The sequence below is a fragment of the Sinohyriopsis cumingii genome, chromosome 1 (assembly GCF_028554795.1).
Source record: "Sinohyriopsis cumingii isolate HCF-2022 chromosome 1, ASM2855479v2, whole genome shotgun sequence".
NCBI lineage: Eukaryota > Metazoa > Mollusca > Bivalvia > Unionida > Unionidae > Sinohyriopsis > Sinohyriopsis cumingii.
Genome location: NC_142961.1, coordinates 124,393,860 through 124,415,568, shown reverse-complemented (window position 1 = coordinate 124,415,568; position 21,709 = coordinate 124,393,860). Strand labels below are relative to the sequence as shown.

At 41.7% G+C, this 21,709-nt stretch overlaps 1 protein-coding gene across 1 annotated transcript in view; it reads right to left on the bottom strand.

The window, feature by feature from the left end:
• Positions 1–8,651, bottom strand: part of LOC149807809 (uncharacterized) — a 243,214-nt gene extending 234,563 nt beyond the window's left edge. Inside the window, exons 1-2 of the mRNA XM_089960550.1 lie at positions 8,406–8,651; positions 6,319–6,363 (exon numbers count right to left, since the gene is read on the bottom strand). Coding sequence (XP_089816676.1) covers positions 6,319–6,363; positions 8,406–8,426 — 66 coding nt within the window. The 5' untranslated portion in view covers positions 8,427–8,651. The remainder of the gene's footprint in view (positions 1–6,318; positions 6,364–8,405) is intronic.
• Between the last annotated feature and the right edge of the window lie 13,058 nt (positions 8,652–21,709).

Genomic DNA, 21,709 nt, shown 5'->3' with positions numbered 1-21,709 from the left:
AAATCAAAGGACAACCCGAAGATTACATCGATCTGAATAGCAGTTACTTGTACTTGAAAGTCAAAGTTCTAGATAAGGATGGAAATGATATAGACACTGAGCCAGTAGCTCCCGTCAACAATTTCATGCATTCCTTGTTCAGCTCAGTGGACTTGTACTTGAATAACAAACTAGTCAGTAGCAGCATGGATACTTACCCTTACCGTGCCTACCTGGAAAATCTCTTGACGTACGGAATAGATGCCAAGGATAGTCATCTCAATGCTTGCGTGCTATGGGAACCTGACGAAGCGGGCGAATTTGATAAAACAGATCTTGAAGCTGACCCCAAATCAAAAACAACCACCAATGAGGGATTTGTAGAACGAAGAAAGAGAATCATGGGAGTCAACCAAAGTTTAGAACTGATGGATCGTTTGCATTTGGACATGTGGTTGCAAGAAAAATATTTGCTGAACGGGGTGAATGTTCGCCTGAGACTGAATCGTAGCAGTACCGCTTTCCATTTAATAGCTGGCAGTGCCGATTACAAAACCAAAATCAAAGAAGCCAGACTCTACGTACGCCGTGTGGAAGTGTTACCTAAAGTAGGTAACGACATCAGTCAGACGTTGAGCAGAACGACCGCCAAGTATCCCATACGACGCGTGGAAGTGAAAACTTTCACTATTCCTAGGGGACAGAAATCCATGATCGAAGATCATCTGTTCCAAGGACAGCTACCCAAACGTTTGATCATTGGCATGGTCTCGAATGAAGCCTTCAACGGAGCCTTCACTAAAAATCCTTTCAACTTTCATCACTTCAACGTGAAGAAAATCGAAGTCAGTCGTGATGGCAAGTCCTTGTGTACCCGACCTTTCGAACCCGACTTTGAGAAGAAGAATTACTTGAGATCGTACTTGTCCCTGTACGAAGCCACGGGTCAGTTAGGAACCAACACCAGTCACGGTATTACGTACGACGATTATGACGGAGGCTATGCTTTGTGTGCTTTCGATTTCACTCCAGACCAAGGCAGCGACGAGGGACATTTCCACCCTATAAAATCCGGCCAGATTCGTGTGGAAATTCAGTTTGGAAACCGAACCCCTGAAGATGATGTAACGTTGAACGTCATCCTGTATGCAGAATTTGATAATACCATAGAAATCAACAGTTTGAGAGAAGTCATTCTAGATTATTAGAAACCATGGAAGACTGTTATCCCTCTTTACAAAGTGGAGAAACTTTGGAGACGGAATGTGAGGAGATCGTGGAAGAAGGATCCCAAGACAAAGACGAAGAAGTTGTCATGATGAAGTCAAGATGGCCAGAACAAGAAGCCCATTTAGTCTCCTGTTTTGCCAAACACTTGGTCGACAAAATGACGGAATTGATCAAGAAAAATTGCTATGGATGTCAAAACGATCATCCCAGTCAAATTCAACACGATAAATGCCTGATGTTAAGTCAAGAAGAAAAATTGGACGAGTATCTGGACGAAGCTTGGAGTCTCATCTCAAACAAAGACGTGTTGCACCAGTGGTATAAAGACTTGCGTGAGCATTCTTGTCCACCATTAACCACTCAAGAGATCCATCGTATCGAAGCTCTCCTGAATCAGAGTGAGGAAACAGAACGAATAACCGTTTATTCGTCAGACATTTTCAAGCAAAAAGTCAGGATCGAATTGACGACTTATTATTACCTGTGAAGAAGAAAAAACACAAATCAATGGATACCTGGGAACTTTATTACCTTTTGAACCACAGTTCGTATACGGCTTCTTGGAATCCTGTCGTCTGTGCTAAAGATGAACTCCCTCATCGCAAACCTAAAGACCATCAAGCTTACGTAATCAACACGGACGACAGTCATCTCCCAGGAACCCACTGGGTAGCCGTCTACTTTCCTCAAGAAGGCTGTGTGGAATATTTTGATTCGTACGGATTGCCCCCTTTGGAAGACGATATCATCGACTTTATGAGAAGAAATGCTCAAACCACCCGATTCAATAATGTGAAATTACAAGGCACAGATTCCTTGGTGTGTGGACAGTACTGTGTGTATTTTCTGCATCATCGCAGCCTGGGCTATTCCTTAGAACATTTAGTGACTCATTTCGATCCTCGTTCTTCTGCTAGAAACGATGTGAAAGTAGATCGATGGTTTTGTGACCATTATGCTTATCTTTTGTCTCAAGCTAGGAAACGTAGTGTCCATCAATGGCCTAATGATTTCCAACAGTGGAAATCACAATTTCATTCACAACGTTGTCAGCCCTGTTTAAAGTAGATTGAGAAAAAAATGTTAGTGATTTGAAAAAATATGGTTTGATGTTATAGTGTTGGATTATTGTTAAAAATGTTAGAGTTGTTGTTTAGTGTTAAGTGATTTTTGAATAAAAAATGTTGTGTTTTGAAAAAATGCTTTTGTCTTTTGTTTAGCTATAAGAATGTTGAATTGATGCTCTTTCATTTCTTACTATCCCTCTCATGACAATCACTGAACGTTGCGAATCGAAAATCGTGTGGGGGATGTTTTCCTTCACGTCCGCGCTTTCACTATAATAACCGGGGTTGTTTCCAGTCTAGCCATCCATTGTCGACTCATCCTCCTAAGAAGATGTGCTCCAAACTAGCTAAGCTCAACGAAGCCTACGTGAATTTGCATAGGGTCAGACACAGTCTGATACCGAAGCCAGAAGAAATAGAGAATGTGAGAATGTTAAAAATCACTGAAGACCTGATAGAAGAGCTCTTCAGAGAAGAAGTGAACAGGGAAAAAGAAGAATGGACGGAGAAGTACAGACTTCAGAGACAGCAGCAACAGCAGCAACAACAGCAACAGCAGCAACAACCTGAAGCTGACAGAGGCTTTGTCGATTGTCGTATCGACACCAAAGAGTTCTTCTTCTCTTTCCGAAGAAGCAGACCTATCGCCAGAAAGTCTATCCTCAGAGGACATCGCATTCTTAGAAACTAAAAAAGAATGCCATAGCAAACAAAAAAACAGCCCTTTTCAGGGCTACCCCAATACTCTAGAAAAGAAGTAACGATCGATTTGCCAATGTGTGTGTAGGTAGAGTAGTGTGAAAATAAACACTAACTCTTTATTGATAGTGAAAGTGTATGTGTTGGTGTGTTTGTGTTTGTAAGAGCTCAAGTAAGTTGGTGTGGATAGTAGATTAAAATGATATCTTTTCTTAGTGTTTGAGGTGTATATTTGGAGTTAGATTGAATTGCTTTGCGTATGTGGATAGTCTATTGAAGTGATTTATAAAAAATTTTAAAATAGTGATGGGTAGCATAAAAAGTGAGTGAGTGTTTCTTTTAGGTCCGCGCGTTGTTGTTTTTTTTGGTCATGATCTAGGTAAGATGAATTTTATGTTATTAGGGGGATGTTTTCCTTCACGTCCGCGCTTTCAGTATAAATTGAAACTCGTTCGGCAGTCCAGCTACCCTTGTTGATTGATCAACACCAAAAAATGAACACGAGACTTGAGAAACTGTTGGAGCTTCATGTGCATCTGGAATATGCCAGGCGCATATTAAATGAACTGGCCGCGGAAGCCATTGTCGAGGAGGGAAGGATAAGAGAGGAGGAAAGAAGAAACAAAGAAGAGGAGGAGAGAAGATATAAAGAAGAAGAAGAAAGAAGATATAAAGAGGAAAGAAGAAACAAAGAAGAGGAGGAGGAAAAGGAGAGAAGAAATTTCAAAATCCCAGAGAGCGAAAATTGGGATTCTGAAGCGACATATCCTGTCTCTGCTCTCTCCCCCCAAAAGGTAAAAAGTAACTGGGGGATAAGATGTGTATGTGGCGCCAGGCCTGGAAGGTGCCACCATTAACCAGGTGTCCATGAAGTTCCAAACAAAACAGCCCTTTTCAGGGCTACCCAATACTCTAGAAAAGAAATAACGATCGATTTGCCAATGTGTGTAGGTAGAGTAGTGTGAAAATAAACACTAACTCTTTATTGATAGTGGGAGTGTATGTGATTGTGTGTTTGTGTTAGTAACTAATAAAGTAAGTTTGTGTGAATAGTAGATTATGGGTTTCTTTATTGTTTCTTAGCGTATGTGGAGAGTATAGTTTGGGTTATATTATATGAAATGAGAAAAGTGGGGATGTTTTCCTTCACGTTCGCGCGTTGTTGGGTCATGATCTAGGTAAGATAGATTTTATGTTTTTTAGGGGGATGTTTTCCATCACGTCCGCGCTTTCACTATAATAACCCACAGTGTTCGTTGTTCAAACCATTCTGCAAAGAATAAAAAGAAGATGGCGTCAAACCAAATCGACAAAATTCAAACCTTGCAAGACGTTTTAGACAACTTAGGAATAATGGAACAGATGCTATTAAGACTGGTTGAAGACCATTATTCCTATAGTCCCCATCGTGTGAAGATGGAAATTAATAACTTAAGGAAAGCAAAGGACAAGATTAGTGGTGTCATGAAAGAGATCAAGGAGGAGAAGGAGGATGAAGAGGAAAGAATAAGAATACGCAAATGGAACGAAAAGATTGAAAAAGAAGAAGAAAATGAAAAGAGGAAGAAAGAAGAGGAGGAAGAGAAGAAGAAAGAAGAGGAGGAGAAGAAAAAAAAGAAAGAGAAGAAGAGTGTAGGAGATAAAATAAGAACTTGGTGGAGGAAAAGAAGAAATTAGAAGAAGAAGAAGAAGAAAACCCAAAGGCCCTTTTCAGGGCCAGCCATATTTCTCTAAAAGAGATAGTCTTTGAATTGCCTACCCCTTTTTTTATTTTATTTTTTTTAAAAAAAAATAGAGACCCTCCCTGTTTCAATTTTACATAGACCCTATACAGTCCCAAGGGTTTTTTGACCATGTTAAATTTGCATAGACCCTATATTGTCCCAGGGTTTTTGGCCATGTTAATTCCCATAGACCCTATATGTTCCCACGATTTTTCTCCATGTTAAATTTACATAGACCCTATATTGTCCCAGGGTTTTTGGCCATGTTAATTCCCATAGACCCTATATGTTCCCACGATTTTTCTCCATGTTAAATTTACATAGACCCTATATGTTCCCAAGGGGGTCTGTAATGATAAATCCCATAGACCCTATAAGATCCCCATTAACTACTCACGTAGCATGATGTCCCGCCTAGTCACATTATCCTGACACCAAGGCAACCAGTCCTTACACTAACCTCTTAAGGCTGAGCGCCAAGCGAGGCAGCTGTTAGTACCAATTTTAAAAGTCTTTGGAATGACTCGGCTTTGGTTCGAACCCACTGTCTCTTGCATCAGAGGCGGACGTTCTATCTACTTAGGCCACCAAAGCTCTACTTCTACTACTACTACTACTACCACTACTACTACTAGTACTAATAATAATAATAATAATAATGATAATAACAGAAAGCTATGTTTTTATTTTTTGTTAAGTGGGAACTTATTTAACACCATTTACTGTTGTCCCAGAAAATTGTCAAAATGGGCATATGTAGATGTAAATTTGATCCACGGTCGTAAATGGTTTGTTCGAACTCGTCGACACCAGATCAAACTGAGCTGACATGATTTATTGTTTTGTTGTGTTTTATACCAAGGACTGGCTTCGTTCTTGAGGTTCTAGGCATGTCTGATATAAATATCTTTTCTAGGATTAGAGTGTAGAGTGATCTCATTGGATAATATTATTAAAGTCTTGGTAAAACGTGAACGTACCGGGTTGAATCCAAGAAGTGTCAGCTAACGCAAAGACCCATGCAGATTTAAAAGTGTTATTAAATAGATAACGAAGAAATTCATTCTCATTTGTTGACCGAAGAGATAAGTTTATTTAGGAGAAAGCTTAAATATAATTTCTGCATCGAGATTTATTGTATAAACGTTTTTTTTTCTTCTGGTATTTTCTGGCATATTACTCACTGAGTTAGCTTTTATTTGCTGAATGCCACAGTAGTAGTAACAATGATACAAAGGGCTGAATACAACGGAACTGAGAGAGAGAGAGAGAGAGAGAGAGAGAGAGAGAGAGAGAGAACAAAAATAATAATTTAAAAGAAAATGGAATCGCACTTCCGTCTCCTATCGGTTGCTTCTTGAGAACTGCGTGTAATTTCTCGAGAAGGTGTCTCTTTTGACTATTGCATAATTTGGCAAATGACCTTGCACTACTTTTTAATGATATTCGCAAAATAATGCAGTACTTCAGAAAATAGTTTAATGATATTAGTTACATATGAATAAAAAAAATGGTAGAGAACCTTCAACGGAATATGTTAGATTTATGAATAATTTCGAGAGAAGCTATAGGTTACACAGAGGTTACACACACACACGCACAGACGTATACATACTTACATAGGAAGATGATCCGTGAATTGCTACGTTTTCATATTTTCCGATCTGAAAAATAAGCAAGCAATCATCATTAACAGCAGTGATGTCACTACGGGGGATGCGGGTTTGTGTGTGTGTGCAGACCGCACCGGGTGACACCATCAGAGGGGGTGACACCAAAATGACTGGCTTTAAAAGTTTTGAGTTTTTGTGCAGGAAGGGGGTCCATGGGGGGTGACTCGATGAGTTACCGCACATGACTCAATAAGATTTCGAATTTTTGTGCAGGAAGGAGGTCTATGGAGGTGACACCACGAGTTACCGCACTGGGTGATACCAACCCTTTTGACTCCACTGATCAAAAGTTTATTTCTTTGCAGATAGAACATTCATCCGCTGGGATCAATGAGAAAGGTCGTAATTTCTACTTTTTCTTTTGGAATACTTTTCTAATCGATCTTAGTCTCTAATTTACAAAAACTGCATTGGGGACACAAACCTGCTGTGGAGAAGGTGATGGCCTGCTCACACGTTTATTCGTATAGCTGACATATCTGTACTAGCACCTTTTTTCCGTTTAAAAATTTCACTTTTAGGCAAGTGCATCAGAGAAAGTGAACTAGTCTGGAAATTCTAAAGTACACTAACGCCATCTAGCGACGGACAAGGCCGCTAGAGTGAGTTCCAAGATACACCCTAATCGGCCTAATGCAATCGACAAGTATTTAAATTTTGTTTTATGTGACGTCCTAACTCAACGAGTCATTTATAGTTAATTGTGCAAAGTCTAAAAAGATACGTTAACGCAAAAATGTAAATAAAGTAACCCAAGATACATGTAGTTTGATCATATATGTAAGGAGTTTCCACAGGAAATAGTTTGGCTTCACGTCTGGAATCAACCCCTATGATATATTTTCTTGAAAACAAACAAAATAAAACAGTTACCTGGTCTAACTTTATTTAGATTTTTCTGCTTATGTTTAGTCAGTCAGTGTATATAAAATGATCGTCAATGATGTTTTTGCTTTCTCCCAAGTAGTTTGGGAATGGTAGGTCTATGGCAGCTGCAGCGCGTGTTTCATTGTCTTTCTTTAAAAACTGTGTCTGTATCTGTCTGTCCTCCTGTTTGTCTGTACTTTCTTCATTCCTGAAATGCTGTTTGCTCATTGTCTTTTGCTTAAAGTTTGAAGTTTGTTTCAAAGTATTTTTCTTAGCAAAATATATGATTTAATGATTCGTAAAAAGGGAATCCTTTTGTGGGGCACATTACCACTGTTTGTCGGGATAGTTAAGAAAATGAGAGGTCATTGTGTCCTCGGGAGAAGGGCTGCAACTTCGTTTTCATAAGAGAATCTATTTTAAACGCTACCCTTATTATCAAATGAAAACTAATATGCAGCTCAAAGATTTATAACTTAGTTCACATAAACAAATGAAAGAACACTTTCCCTACATTATATTTTGATAATACTGCTTCAATGAACCGGAAGTTAATGAATATCGACCTTTCCTTCTTTCAGATAAATAAATTAGTAACCTTGGGTTGTGAAGGGAATGCAATCGTAGATGTGCGTGAAGGTATAAACGTACATGTGTCTGGATAGAGTACCGGTTATCCAATCACTTAGCATTCCAACAGTCTGGGCTCGATCCCTGAGTAGGTACACGAAATACTATGTAGTGATCTATTTAAGTTCGTTGATTCATAAAGGTGTCTTTCGGTTTCCTCTACCTCAAGTGCTTCCTCAGGAAACTCTGAGCTGTTGATATTTCGTGGTAAAAGTGGTAAGAATGTTTGGTAGACGATGTATAAATATAATTAAAATCAATTTATATTTCATTTTTTTCTTTCTCATTCTTTTTGGTTTCTTTTTTATGTTCATAGCTCGTCTAATATACTATTACCGACACTAAATTGTGATTACGAGAAAACCAATATTCCTGAACACCATGGATGCCTTATTCTTTGTGTCGAAATTATCATTAATAAAGTTATGAATTTTCTTACACTATGTTCTCCAGTTTCCTCGTTTTGCCGTAACATAAGGATTGCGACATTTTCAAATATATATAAACAAAATTATTAGAAAAAATGAAAAACTTACCGCGGTGAGTTCGTACTTCATTATTTCCTTTCGAAAAATCCACACTTGTTACAAATCAGATAAGATTCATATGTGTTCTATTCAAGGTTCTAATTAGAAAAACCTCGCCTTTTGTCTTCTGGCAGATCTGGTTTATTTTACCACTGGACACTATGGCTGATGTCAAGGATGGTGAGGACAGAATGACCATAATACTTAAAAAACGACCTTACTTCGTGTCATTACTCTAGTTATCGGGCACTATCTTGCTATGTTTGCGTGATCTGTTGACATCCCAACATGAATACGCTTAGTTCTAATTGCTCATTGTGCACGTGGATATCTTTTTCGCGATGATATTAAAAACACTGATGATGAAACGCATATTGTTACTGCGATTGCAGTTGTTACTGGCCTTAGCGCCGATAATATTACTCCAGTGGATGCGACTAACGCGGATACTGAGTATACTGTAGCATCCGGGACGATTACACGCCGCTTATATTTTTTTACTTTCAGCGTATACTCGTCAATAATGGTTTTTAACTCTGACTGCCGTTCGCATACTTGATCGTTTCTATATTGTTGCGCATCCAATGTTGTCGTTGACGCTGCCATCGTTGACCTCGTCGGGGTGGGGTGGGGTGGGGCATTTATTATTTTACGCAGTGACCAATTGAGGTGTTTCAGCTACAAATTCCAAACACCACCAGTAAGATGTTGCGGTTAATTTCTTATCAGCTGCTTCCAGTTTAAACATGTCTTCGGTTCCGCTATTTAATATGATAGTCACAACCCCGGAAAACTTGTCGGTGGAATGTCGCCAGGGATACGTTGTAAAGATCTCAAAATTTGCAGCACTGAACACAGACAGTCTATATACTCCAGTGACTGTTGCAGTATATTTGATGTACTATTTTGTTTTCACCATGTTGCGAATCTAGATGATACCGTGTATACAATGTTGGTAATGTGCCCGGGAGTTACTCTAGGTGGGATTTTAATCAGATTAATTTTGTTAACGATGTCAGGAATTCCATTACGACATCTTCTTGTGCTTGCTTGATTGTTTTAATGTTAGTTTTGATATCAGAAAGTTTTGCGTCAACGGTCAATGGGGTACCAAAGAATTCTTCTGCGGTTTCATTAATTTTTCTAAAGTTTCTACGGAGATTCGCAAACGCGTTTACGTGAACGTCATACTCGGCCCGCAACGTGGATAATTTACCGTCAACGATGCTGTAGTTAACGTCAACATACTTTTTCGTCGCGGCATCTTCGTCGGATGTTGGATCCGCTAACACCACTATTTTATTTTTGTTCATGTTGAGTTCACCTGTCATTGTGTCACCGGTGTTTTTTAAACGAGCAGCGAATATGGTTCCGACGTTTGTAAATAGCGCGTCAACTTACTTTTTCGTCGCGGCATCTTCCGGGGATGTTGGATCTCTTAAAACCACTATCTTGTTTCCATTCATGCTGAGTTCACCCGGCATTGTGTCACCGGTATTGTTCACGCGATTAGCAACACTTGCTGAGATTTGATCCTTGATGCCGGCAATTGACATACTAGAGTCTCTGATTTTTCCGCTGTCAGTGAATACAGGGATGTTACCCGGGATAGCTCCAATAACCCTACGAATTATTTCATGCCATTTGATATCGCTGGTTTTTAGTTTTCCGTATCGGTCCTGAAAAACAACGACCTCGTCTGGGTCTATTCCGGAGAGAGATAAAAGATTGTCAACGTCATCTTTGGTCGCATATTTTGATAAATCCACATAGTCGCGTTTTTTTTTTACTTTTACTCGTGCTGAGAGATCTTCCGTAAATATCAACCATTATTCTTTAAGGGTTGTTTAATTTATCCGTGGTATACTCGTGCACGACTTTGTGAGGTGGTTTAGTCGATGTTGATATCGCTGCAAGGGCGTCAATTACTTCACGGCCACATATTGGCGGATCGGTTAATGTTTGTGTTGGTAGCGTTGAATACCAGACTGGAATGGGGGTACTTCGTAATCGTTGTACGTATTTTAGGAATTCAACTGGCGACGCTAACCCATACGAATTGAACTAAACAATTCCACGTGGATGTATCGCGTAAGCAACCCAGTGAGTTCCTGGACCATTGCTGTTATCGAGATTAATAATTCCAGTTTCTGGATTATTCGGTTGTCTCGGTAACTGATCCCTCATAAAACACCTCTGAAATTGTTATTATTTAATTGTTTAGCGACATAAAGCAAATCAAAATTTGACATCGGTGTCAACGGCGCTTGGGATACCATGAGGGCGGAGTTCCTGGAAGCCTTAGACCCGGTCACTTTTTTATATCCTTTTCCGGTTGCTTTTTTTAATAACATTCCAGCAGCGGTTCCAACAGTTCCTAACGCGGCTGCTTTTGCAACAGCTGGGGCATCAGCTGTTATTATCGCTGATAACGCTGCGAGAAGTGGAAATATACCACCGGTTTTATTCATGTTGCTGATGGTTTTCCGAGTAAAATTAAGTTGAACTCCAGTTTTTGCTTTCTTCGCGCTTTGTTGAGGTGATTTAGTTGAGTTTTAGTCAACGATAACTTGTTTGGACCGCCACTAGCAATTTGATCCCGCGTTAGTGTTATCGTTGTCCCACACGCACTCGCGTTTTCTTATTGTAATTTTTTCACCTGACGTGAGTAACATTAACGTGATTGTATGCCATTTTTATAATTAACGCGATTGATCTAATTGTCTACATGTTTTCCACTGGCGCACCAACGATTCTCATTCGGCCACTAGCACCTTCAAGTAACATTGCTTTGTCACTGAGGATAACCGCAATTGCTCTGTAAGAACCATAAACAACTGACGGACCATCATCGATTCTAGGTAATGCACCCACGAGAGCTCGGAAGTGTATATCAACGACAGTTCACTTGGATAAATTAAGATGCTCCAGCGTAAAGTAATAAATCGGGTACAAATGTGTAAAATCAAGCTGTGATATTTGCGTCCGAGTATCTATATTTATATTACGCGCCAAAAACGGCTGCCAGCGATTATATGCGCGCGCCACATGATTATGTGTAAAACTTAATGATATATCCTCGGACGGTTCTTGTTGTCCGTTTCTACTCGGTAACGTCCAGTTTGTCAAATATCATATGCGAACACTCCTGACTGTTCACCCAAAGATTATCCTGCAGCGCAATAAAAATATGTCGTGGCGCAGAACCACCCTGCTGTGATGCTATATGCCAAATAAATATGTCTTTGACGGAACTTTGGGTGGCGTCTGTGGTTACTGTTAACCATGGCAACAATGATTTACCGCCTTGATTCATAAAATAGAGTAATCGCGGTTCTTCCGTGACCGATGGAGTTAATACCGGCATCCACAGTGAGATATTTGTTATATTTACTTTACCAGCATCGACGCCAGCCCCTCGCCAGGTTGCATCATTATCATCACCTTTTCTTACGAGCACAACTGTGTGCTTAGCTCCTAAGATGACCTTTCTAACATCCCTGCAAAGTCCAAAGATGTGAGAAAGTGGAATCGCACACGAAAAACTTCTTCTATTTCCTGACAACATTGATTGGTGTGTTGCAAATTCTAGGTTGTGAGTCGCGCTACCACTAATAATAATCGGCTCCACATCTGCGTCATCAGCGGCGGCAGAGGCTATTTTTGGCAGTCTTGTACATATTGAATATGATTGGCGTTGTCGGTAATATCTTTAGTAAACATCATTGATGGACCAGCTGATCTTGTGTAATCATCAGAATATCTTGCTAGACCAATTATTGTTGTAGCAACATCGACATCACTCTGAATCGATTCGATATTTCTTCCATCAATCATATATGTGGCGCTACTAAACAGTGCATTATTCCATTATTGACGAAACCAACTCGTGTATTGGCATTGTATGTGTTATTATCCACCTTTACAAGTTCACCTTCTACTTCAATAAACGCCTCAGTGGGCAAGAAATATCTACTTGTATCATAAACTTGAAGTTCGATACGCCCTCATTGATTTGGCCGGTTTGTATCATATGAATAAATTGATAATCATGCACTGATTTATCTTTTTGGACCGGCTCATCTATGTTAAATGCTGGGTCGGATATGCGTTTGAACATTTTATACAATTGCCTTTTTTTCAAATGGTGATTATCGTCGTCTGACACGAAGTCCACTTCCTATTTTAATAGGGTCCCGACCTGAGGGGTCTATGAAAAGGGAACACGCGAAAATTGAAACAGGGAGGGGTCTCTATTTTTAAAAACAAAAAAGAAAAAAAAAAGGGGTAGGCAATTGAAAGTCAATCTCTTTTCGAGACCTATGAGTGGCCCTGAAAAGGGCCTTTGGGTTTATGTTAATATGCCCTTAACATAAAGGGCATCTGCGGCATCTTCTTGTCCTCAAGCTGCGTCTTACTGCAGGGCCATAAATCAGAGTCCCCTTGAGGCATCCTTGTCTTTCCACATAGACTCTTCGTATCCACAGACTGGTGTCTGATTTGTGGACAACTGTCCACTTGGATCGGACATACATTAGCATGTCCGTCCTAAACATCATTGAAGAAACAAGGGTGGATGATTCGACTGTGGTCCACATCTTGAGGCGCCGAGAACAGGTGAATCAATGCAGTGAACTGCGTTTATTTATAGGTAGAGGAAGGATTGAAACGGATTGAGTTCATTGACCAATCCAAACACGCGTTACAAAATTAAGTCAGCCCACGTCCAATCGGAAGAGAGCAGTCTGTGACGTCAAGTGGTCTATATAGATTCGCTAGCGACTGTGTGTAGTCAATCCATGTGACAGTTTTTTCAACATGACGGAAACTCAGAAAACAATCCATTGGGGTGCACTAGCAGTGGAGACCGCCCAAGGGGACCCGGACTTACTTTCAGAAGAGGTGAATTGGGATTTTGTGGATTTTCTTACCTCGCAAGAATTTGTTCCGGAACCTTCGTCTCCTTTATTACCGCACGTGGAGAATTTTAGACAGAGACAGAAAGAAGAATTGGAGAAATTTATACAACAGCAAAAGGAAGCGGAACAAGCTTTTCTCCTACAGCAACAACAGCAAGAAGAAGAGGTAAGAAAAAAACAGCAACAAGAAGAAGCAGCAGCAAAGAAACAAGGGTGTGAAAATCAAACGGTCACGGTACTGTTAGACATTTTAGCGGAGTTAAGAAGTCTGAAACAAATGTATCAGACTTCTTTATTACGACCGAAGAGAATACGACCTTCCCGAGCTAAACACGCCAACCCTGTGACTAAGCCTACCGTGCCACCCTTAGTGATTTCAACCAAATCATCATCATCAACAGTACGCAGTCCAGAAGTAGGCCTTGGCCGTGGCAAAGGCTTAAGGCACTTAAAGTTGATTGCTTAAACTCACCCCTACACCAAAAACCAAAGGCCCTTTTCAGGGCCACCCACGTGTCTCGAAAAGAGATAGACTTTCAATTGCCAACATCCATTCAAACTAAAAAAACAACCCATTTTACCCCTATAGTACGTGTGTATGAGTGTGTGTGAGTGTACGTTCTTATTTTAAAATCAAAACCCAAAGACACTTACTTTTTTTTACCTAATTTATTCTTTTATCAATATTTACAATTCAATTCACAATTCACAACCCAATAACTTTAAAAAGTTCATACACTTCTTCTGTTTCTTTGTTTAGTCTCTCTGTTTTTTCAATTTCTTCACCGTCACAGTCTTTTCCTCCTCTTCCTCCTCACTTTCTTCCCTTCTTCTTTTCTTCTCCTCTTTCTTTTTTTTCACCTGTCTGCTTTCTTCCTCTTCTTTCTCTGAAGAATCCCTCTCTTCTTCTGACTCCTCTTGTTTCTTTTTTGGGCAATCTGAGGACCAATGTCCTTTTTCTTGACAATAATAACAGGTATCTTGACTTTTGTCTTTTCTAACCCCTTTTTTTCTTTTTTGACGGTCTCGACACTCTGAAGACCAATGCCCTTTCTTCTGACAGATATAGCAAGTATCCTGACTTTTATCTCGAAAGGAAGGAGAGTAGTCCGTCGGCTGGTCTGAAGAGAATTTTCTAATGACCCCTCGCAAAGCTCTGAAGAAACGATCCATCTGGGTAGTCTCTTCCATCGTTGTGCTCGGTTTGAGAGTGAAATGAATAGTGAAAGGACAAGACACACACCCTTTTATATACGCTGGTCTGCCATGACTATAAATTAGTCCATGGTGTTTAAACTTGAGTCATTTGACGTTTTTCACTCAAGATGAAACGATCCAATTCATTTGAGAAGAAAGAAGAAAGTAAGAGGCAGAAACGTGATCTATCGCCTCGTACCAGAGCTGAAGTCTTGGCACAAATTCATGCCAGTGATTTTGAAGAGGACATGAGTGAACCAGAATCCAAGCCCTCTAAACAAAGTTCGCCACCCTTAGTCAACCCTGAAAGATATTATTCCATTCGAGAGACGGAAAAGCGCTCCTCTAGAAAATTTAGAACCACGGCTTACAAATACACAGTGAAGTTTAAAGATTTCAAGTCCGAAGTACCGTTAGAGAAAGCAGAAGGGTTCATCACCGGAGTGTGGGATTCTTTGCTCACCACACTCAAGCGACAATGTCAACCCAAAGAAGACGATCGCTTGAGACTTTCCATACAACATGACGGTTTGAAATCCCCTATCTGGATCGAGTTTAGCACCCTTGCAGAATGGACCGCTTCCAAAGTCATGGACAAAATTCAACACGTGCAACAATCTAATGACCAGTTTGACATCACCGATGGAAAAGCCACACAGGACATGACCCACGTCTCTCCTCCTCAAGAGACTGGACGCAAAAAGATGTTATTGGTGAACGAACTTCGCAACACCAAAAAAAGTCTCGTCCGAATTCACAACCCTCAAGACCAGATGTGTTTAGCCAGGGCTATCGTGGTGGGACGAACCTATGCCAACAAGAACGACACGGTAGAATGGAAAAGAGCCTGGGAAACTATTCGAAAATCGGACCGAGCCAAACAACGAAGTGAAGCAGAACTCCTGTTGCAACAAGCCGGACTGTCCAAAGACACACCCTGTGGCATTCCTGAGATGCAAAAATTGCAAGATGCCCTAGCTCCATTCTACACCTTGAAAGTGCATCCTCAAGAAATGCGTGGGCCTCTGTTGTGTCGAGGTCAAGATTTTAAGGATGGAAAATACATTCACCTTTATCATCACGATGACCATTTCGATACCATTACCACTATCACTGGATTCCTGGGATATGTTTATTACTGTGAGAAATGTGACCATGGTTATAACAATCGAGAACAACACAAGCATTGTGGATCGAAATGCTCAGGATGTTTGACCTCTCCACCCTGTCTGAGCGAAGGACAAAAACCAGTGCCTTGTTTCACTTGTCTGTGCACGTTTGTCAGCCCTACCTGTTACCAACAGCATTTTAAGACGCAAGGTTCACAGAAGAAATGCGCTTGTCAGCTGCTGAGATTGTGCCCCACGTGTGGACAAGGCCTACGTGCCAATAATGCCAAGGTACACGTATGTTCAGGGAAAAACAATGTCACATTTGTCACCACATCGTGGACTTGGAGCGCGAATGCTACGTGCAAAAATACCAACCCCAACCAGAGAAAGAGGATGGACACAAGAAGAAAGGCAATTTCATCTTTTTCGATTTCGAATGCATGCAAGAGACTGGCATTCACATTCCTAATTTCTGCGTGGCTCATCGAGCGTGCGAGAAGTGCATTCAGGAACCTATCTTCAGTCATTGCCCTCACTGCAGCAAGATTCCTGGAGGACGTGAAAAAATCTTTCGGGGACCGAACACGCTAGCCGATTTTGCCCAGTGGGTCTTAGACCCCATCGACAAGACGTGGAGCCAAGAGGACATCGAACGTTACGGAGATTGTCATCGTCATGCCACGGTGATGGCTCACAACTTCTCCGGATACGATGGACAGTTTCTTTTGAGATACTATACGGAACAAGGCACCGAACGTCCTAAAGTGACTTTGAACGGAGCCAAAATCATTTTCATGCAAGTGGGACAAGTACAGTTTAAAGATTCGATGAGTTACTTGGCTATGCCTTTGAACCGAATGCTAAAACGTTTGGAATGACAGAAATGGCTAAAGGGTACTTTCCACACTTTTTCAATACGGAAGCCAATCAACACGTCGTTCTACCCCATTTACCTGAGGCTCAGTATTACGACCCCGACAACATGCGTACCGAACAACGAGAAGCTTTCTACGCTTGGTACCAGGCTCACGCCTCGGACCCTTTCGACTTTCAGGAAGAAATGTTAAAGTATTGTCGTTCCGACGTGGACATTTTACTACGTTGCTGTGGAAAATTTCGAGAACTGTTCATGGAACACGGAGGGGTCGATCCTTTAAAAGAAGCTTGCACCATTGCCAAAGCGTGTTCCTTAGTGTACAGACAACGATTCATGCCTGAAAGCACCGTGGCTGTCATCAGTCCTCAAATGACCAACTATGTCAAACGTCATTACTCGGTCAAAGCCCTACGTTGGTTACATTACTTGTGCGACAAAGAAGACAAGTGGATTCAGCATGCCCGTAATGGAAGGGGCGAAAAGACCATCGGAACGCATTCCGTCGATGGTTGGGACTTAGAAAACCCAAGATCGTGTACGAGTTTAACGGTTGCTTATTTCACGTATGTCCCGTCTGTTATCCTGACCGTGGCACTAAATATCAGTTTTTACAACGAACCATGGAAGACGCCTAAAGTTAGAACAGGAAGGATACCAAGTGGTGGAAATGTGGGAACACGAATACGATCATCGTTTGAAAACCGATCCCGAGTTTAAACGCCTCGTGGAAAGTTACCAGTTCATGGACCCGCTGAACCCGAGGGATAGTTTGTACGGAGGAAGGACCAATGCCACCTGTTTGCTGTACCAAGCCGACGAAGAGAAAGGAGAAGAAATCAAATACTTGGACGTGTGTTCGCTGTATCCCTACGTGTGCAAATATTGTCGCTTTCCTGCAGGGCACCCACAATTGTTCACGGAACACATCGACCTGAAAAGCATTCGACAACACGAAGGCTTGATCAAGTGCAAAGTTTTGCCTCCCACGGACTTGTACCATTCCGTGTTACCTCACCATTGTCAAGGCAAACTGATGTTTCCTTTGTGCCGTACTTGTGCCGAAACATGCAACCAAGACCAACCTTGCCAACACACTCAGGAAGAACGCGCCTTGACGGGGACGTGGGTCAGCGTAGAATTGTTCAAAGCTCTGGACATGGGATACCAACTGTTAGAAGTGTACGAAATTTGTCACTTTCCCAAGACACAACAATACCACAAGGGTGACCCCACGCAGAAAAGCATTTTCGCCGACTACGTGGATGCCTTTTTGAAATTGAAACAAGAAGTCAGTGGCTATCCTTCCTGGTGTCACACTCCCGAAGACCAAATAAAATTCAAAGAGAAATACTGGGCACAAGAAGGCATCACTTTAGATCACATCGAGAAAAACGAAGGTAGGCGATCGTTTGCCAAAGTGATGTTAAATTGCTTGTGGGGTAAAATGGCACAACGTCCGTGTTTACCCAAGACGCAGTATTTGACAGAACCTTCCCGCTACTTTCAGATGATTCACGACAAAATCAAATTCATGAAACACGTGGACGTCGTTCGTGAGGATTTGATCTTGGTCAATTACGAAGAAGATCTGGACTTTGTACAAGACGACCCTTTTGGAAATGTCATCATTGCGGCTTAAGTGACAGCTCATGCTCGCTTAAAATTGTACGAAGCTTTAGAACTGTTAGGGGAACGCGTCCTGTACTTTGACACGGAGAGTTGCATTTACATCGATCACCCGAGCCAACAGCACCCTGACATCGAAGGAGACCGTTTAGTAGCATAGACAGACGAGCACTGCGACGACAAGATTCTAAGTTTCGTCAGTGGTGGTCCAAAAAATTACGGCTACGAATACCGGGACAAACAAGGAGAAGTGCACACGAAGTGTAAAGTGAAAGGATTGACTCTGAATTATCGTACCAGTCGAGTGGTGAACTTTGGGGTATTGAAAGAAGCCTTGCAATCTGGAGAGGATGAACACTTTAAAGTGACCACCTATCAACCCAACAAAATTGTACGTTTATCCACTCACCACATCGTCAGTCGACCCTTGGAAAAAGTCTATCAAATCGTGTACCAGAAGCGAGTGCGACTTACAAGAGAACATTCGTGCTTTGCCTGTGGAGTTAAGAGAACGCATTTACCGAGAGCTGGTCAAAATACAAGTCAAACGTAAAGAACATTTCCATCCGTTACGTCACCAGATCTTTAACCACTGGTACCTGAATGGCATAAAAGAACTGATTCGTCAGAAACTGTTTCAGAGGTCAGACATTGTTCAAAATTTTGAGGTCGCCAATGATCGACATATTCATAATTTTGGTTACCTCGAGATTCACCTAGTGCAATGCATTGAGGAAGACAAGTTAAAGGATTACAAACATATTTTACGTGGAATGTACTTAGTGGAAGAGGAAACTTCTAAACAAACTCTGACGTTTCGGTTACAGTATGCAACATTTAGATTCCGTACTGGGGAACAAAGATGTCTGGCTAGAAAGTACGTGTATTGCATCCGAAAAAAAGAGAATATAAAAACAGGCTGCCATGCCACGACTTATGTCACATGTAATTGAACAGATTCCGTGGAAGGAACTCAATGACCATATTCAAACCGTGGATCATTACCATGAATTATTACAAGAACTGTATCCATTCAATTTGGGTCGACAAGTGGTGTGTGTCTTAGTGACTTGTTTTCTAGGATTTCGTTTACCAGCCGATTCCTTGTGGACTCTTTACGAACAGCATTTTCCACCCCATTCAACATGAAAGTGGTGCCTTTAAATGTTCACGAGAGACTCCTTTTGCTCAAAGCCTTACGTTTTCATCTGGATACTTCTCGACCTCTACGGGAAAAAAAAGATTCGTCAACTTTTAGCTACCCAAGACGTGTATGACGATGTGTGTGTAGCTTGTGACTTACACCCCCATTGGACAGATGTCCGTGCCTGGAAAAAATGGGATTTTGAGGCTTGGACCCAAGAAGTGGCCCAGTATGCTCGAGAGTTGTGATCCTTCCTTTCAACGTCCAAAGAAAAAAGTTACTTTTCAACCTGTGTTAGTGACGGTGCCAGAAGAACCCGTCACCCAGGACAGGACTGTCGTGGACAGGCCTGAAAGACCCTTTCGGGAGGACACTTGTGTGACCTTACCCCCTACTATAGAACTGGTCAGAACATTACCCAAAACATGTTGTACAGACACTTGTGTTTATTCCACGTTCATCGTTATCATGTGCCTTTTATCCTTGTACTTAAGCCTTTGGCTTTTATGTATTTTTGTCTTTCGTATTCATGTTTAAAACATTCAATAAACGTGTTCTGAAAAAAGTATATAAACTCTTGTCTTGTTTGTTTTCGCGTCACAAGTGACACTGACACTATGGCTACCTCTGCTCCCTCTTCCTCCACTGTCAAAGTCATCGACGAACACTTAGATCGTGCCAGTTGGGAGGCTTTGTATCTTCGCCATCCCTCTAACATGATCATTGCTGGACCTAGCGGTTCCGGCAAAACCGAATTCGTCAAACGTTTGATCGAACATAAACATCATTTGATCGATCGACCACCTCAGCGGATCGTGTGGTGTTACAAAGAGTGGCAATCGGCGTACAGCCTCTTGCGAGAAAGTCAAGGCGATTCCATCGTGTTTGTGGAAGGCATTCCTAAAGAAGACGACGGCATCGTCTCTAACTCCCGTCAAACCCATTTGGTCATTTTTGACGACATGTTAAGAGAAGACGAAGAGGAAATTAAACTTTGGTTCACGCGCAAAGGGAATCACCGTAATGCCAGTGTCGTTTACATCACCCAAAATTTGTTTCAACAGAGTAAAGCCCATCGCACCATTAGTCTCAATGCGCATCACGTGGTCTTGTTTAAAAGCCCTCGAGATAAATCGCAAGTGCAAGTCTTAGCCAAACAGTTAGGAACGCCTTGGCTGACTCAGGCGTACGACGATGTCACTCAAACGCCACACGCCTATTTACTCGTCGATTTGAAACCTACGACCCCCGAGGATTTGCGATTTCGTACCCACTTGTTTCACCACTGGTGCCAAGACGGAGGGCCTGTCCTGTACACGTCTCCGTCCTCGACTTCATTTCACTCCACAAAAAAATCTATAAAAACCTCAGACCCTTTTCGTCTGTCTCACACAGTGTGAACATGACGTCCCTTCAGTCGCATCTTCCCGTCAAATTGATTTGTGCCTTGTATGGCATCAGTCGAGAAAAAATCCACAAATACGAGCTCGTGTCTTAGAAGTTAGGCTCAAAGAAGTTTTACGATGGTTCACGGTGACGGCACGTCAAATACTCCAAGGAATCATTCAGATTCCTCATCAAACCAAACGCTTTTTCGATCGAAACAAAGTTGCTTTGACCCAACTGGCCGATCCCCGCATCGACACGCAAACCAAAAAACAAATCATTTTGAAACCTGGAGGGAGCGGTACTCTAGGAGGGGTCATCATTTGCTCTCTCTTAAGATGGGATCCTAATGCCCCCAAACTTCTCCCCAAGAAAAAAGTCAAACGAAGTACCAAGAAGAAGAAAAAGACCAGGTCCCCAAGAAGAACTTCTCCAGTGGCGGGACCCTCCTCTTACCAGACACCACCCCGGAAAAAGAAAAGAAGCCCCCAGAAAAAGAAACAGAGAAAAAGTCCCCAGAAAAAGAAAAGTCCACAGAAGAAAACTAGTCGCAAGAGAGGCACTTCTTCGGCCAGGACGCAACCTTACACTCGCAAACCACGACCTGCCACGGCGGTGACCGCGTCTCCGGCAACCTCACGTTCATCCACTTCTCCGTTGATGACACCAAGAACTGAAGAGTACTTGGAGACGTTGATCACACCAAGAACTTCTCCGTTGATGACCCCAAAAAGAACTTCCCCAGTGGCAGGACCCTCCAATTTAGTGGTAGTGGCTGCTACTCACAAAGTACCTTCTCCCAAAATCAAAGTCCATGAAAGATCGGGCATGTTACAAAGTTTACTGGATTTGTCCAAGCAAGAACTGGCTCAATTTAGTCCGTTGCGAACCCCTCCACGACGTGTCATGCCTGTCCTGAAGTTGATACGACGTAAAGACAACCAGTGGTGACGCGTTCCAGTATAAAAAAGGCCTGTGACCAAGTCGGGGTATCAGTGTTTTTGGTGCTCCTGAAGACTCAAAGATGTCACCCTCCAGAAAACCCCAAGGAA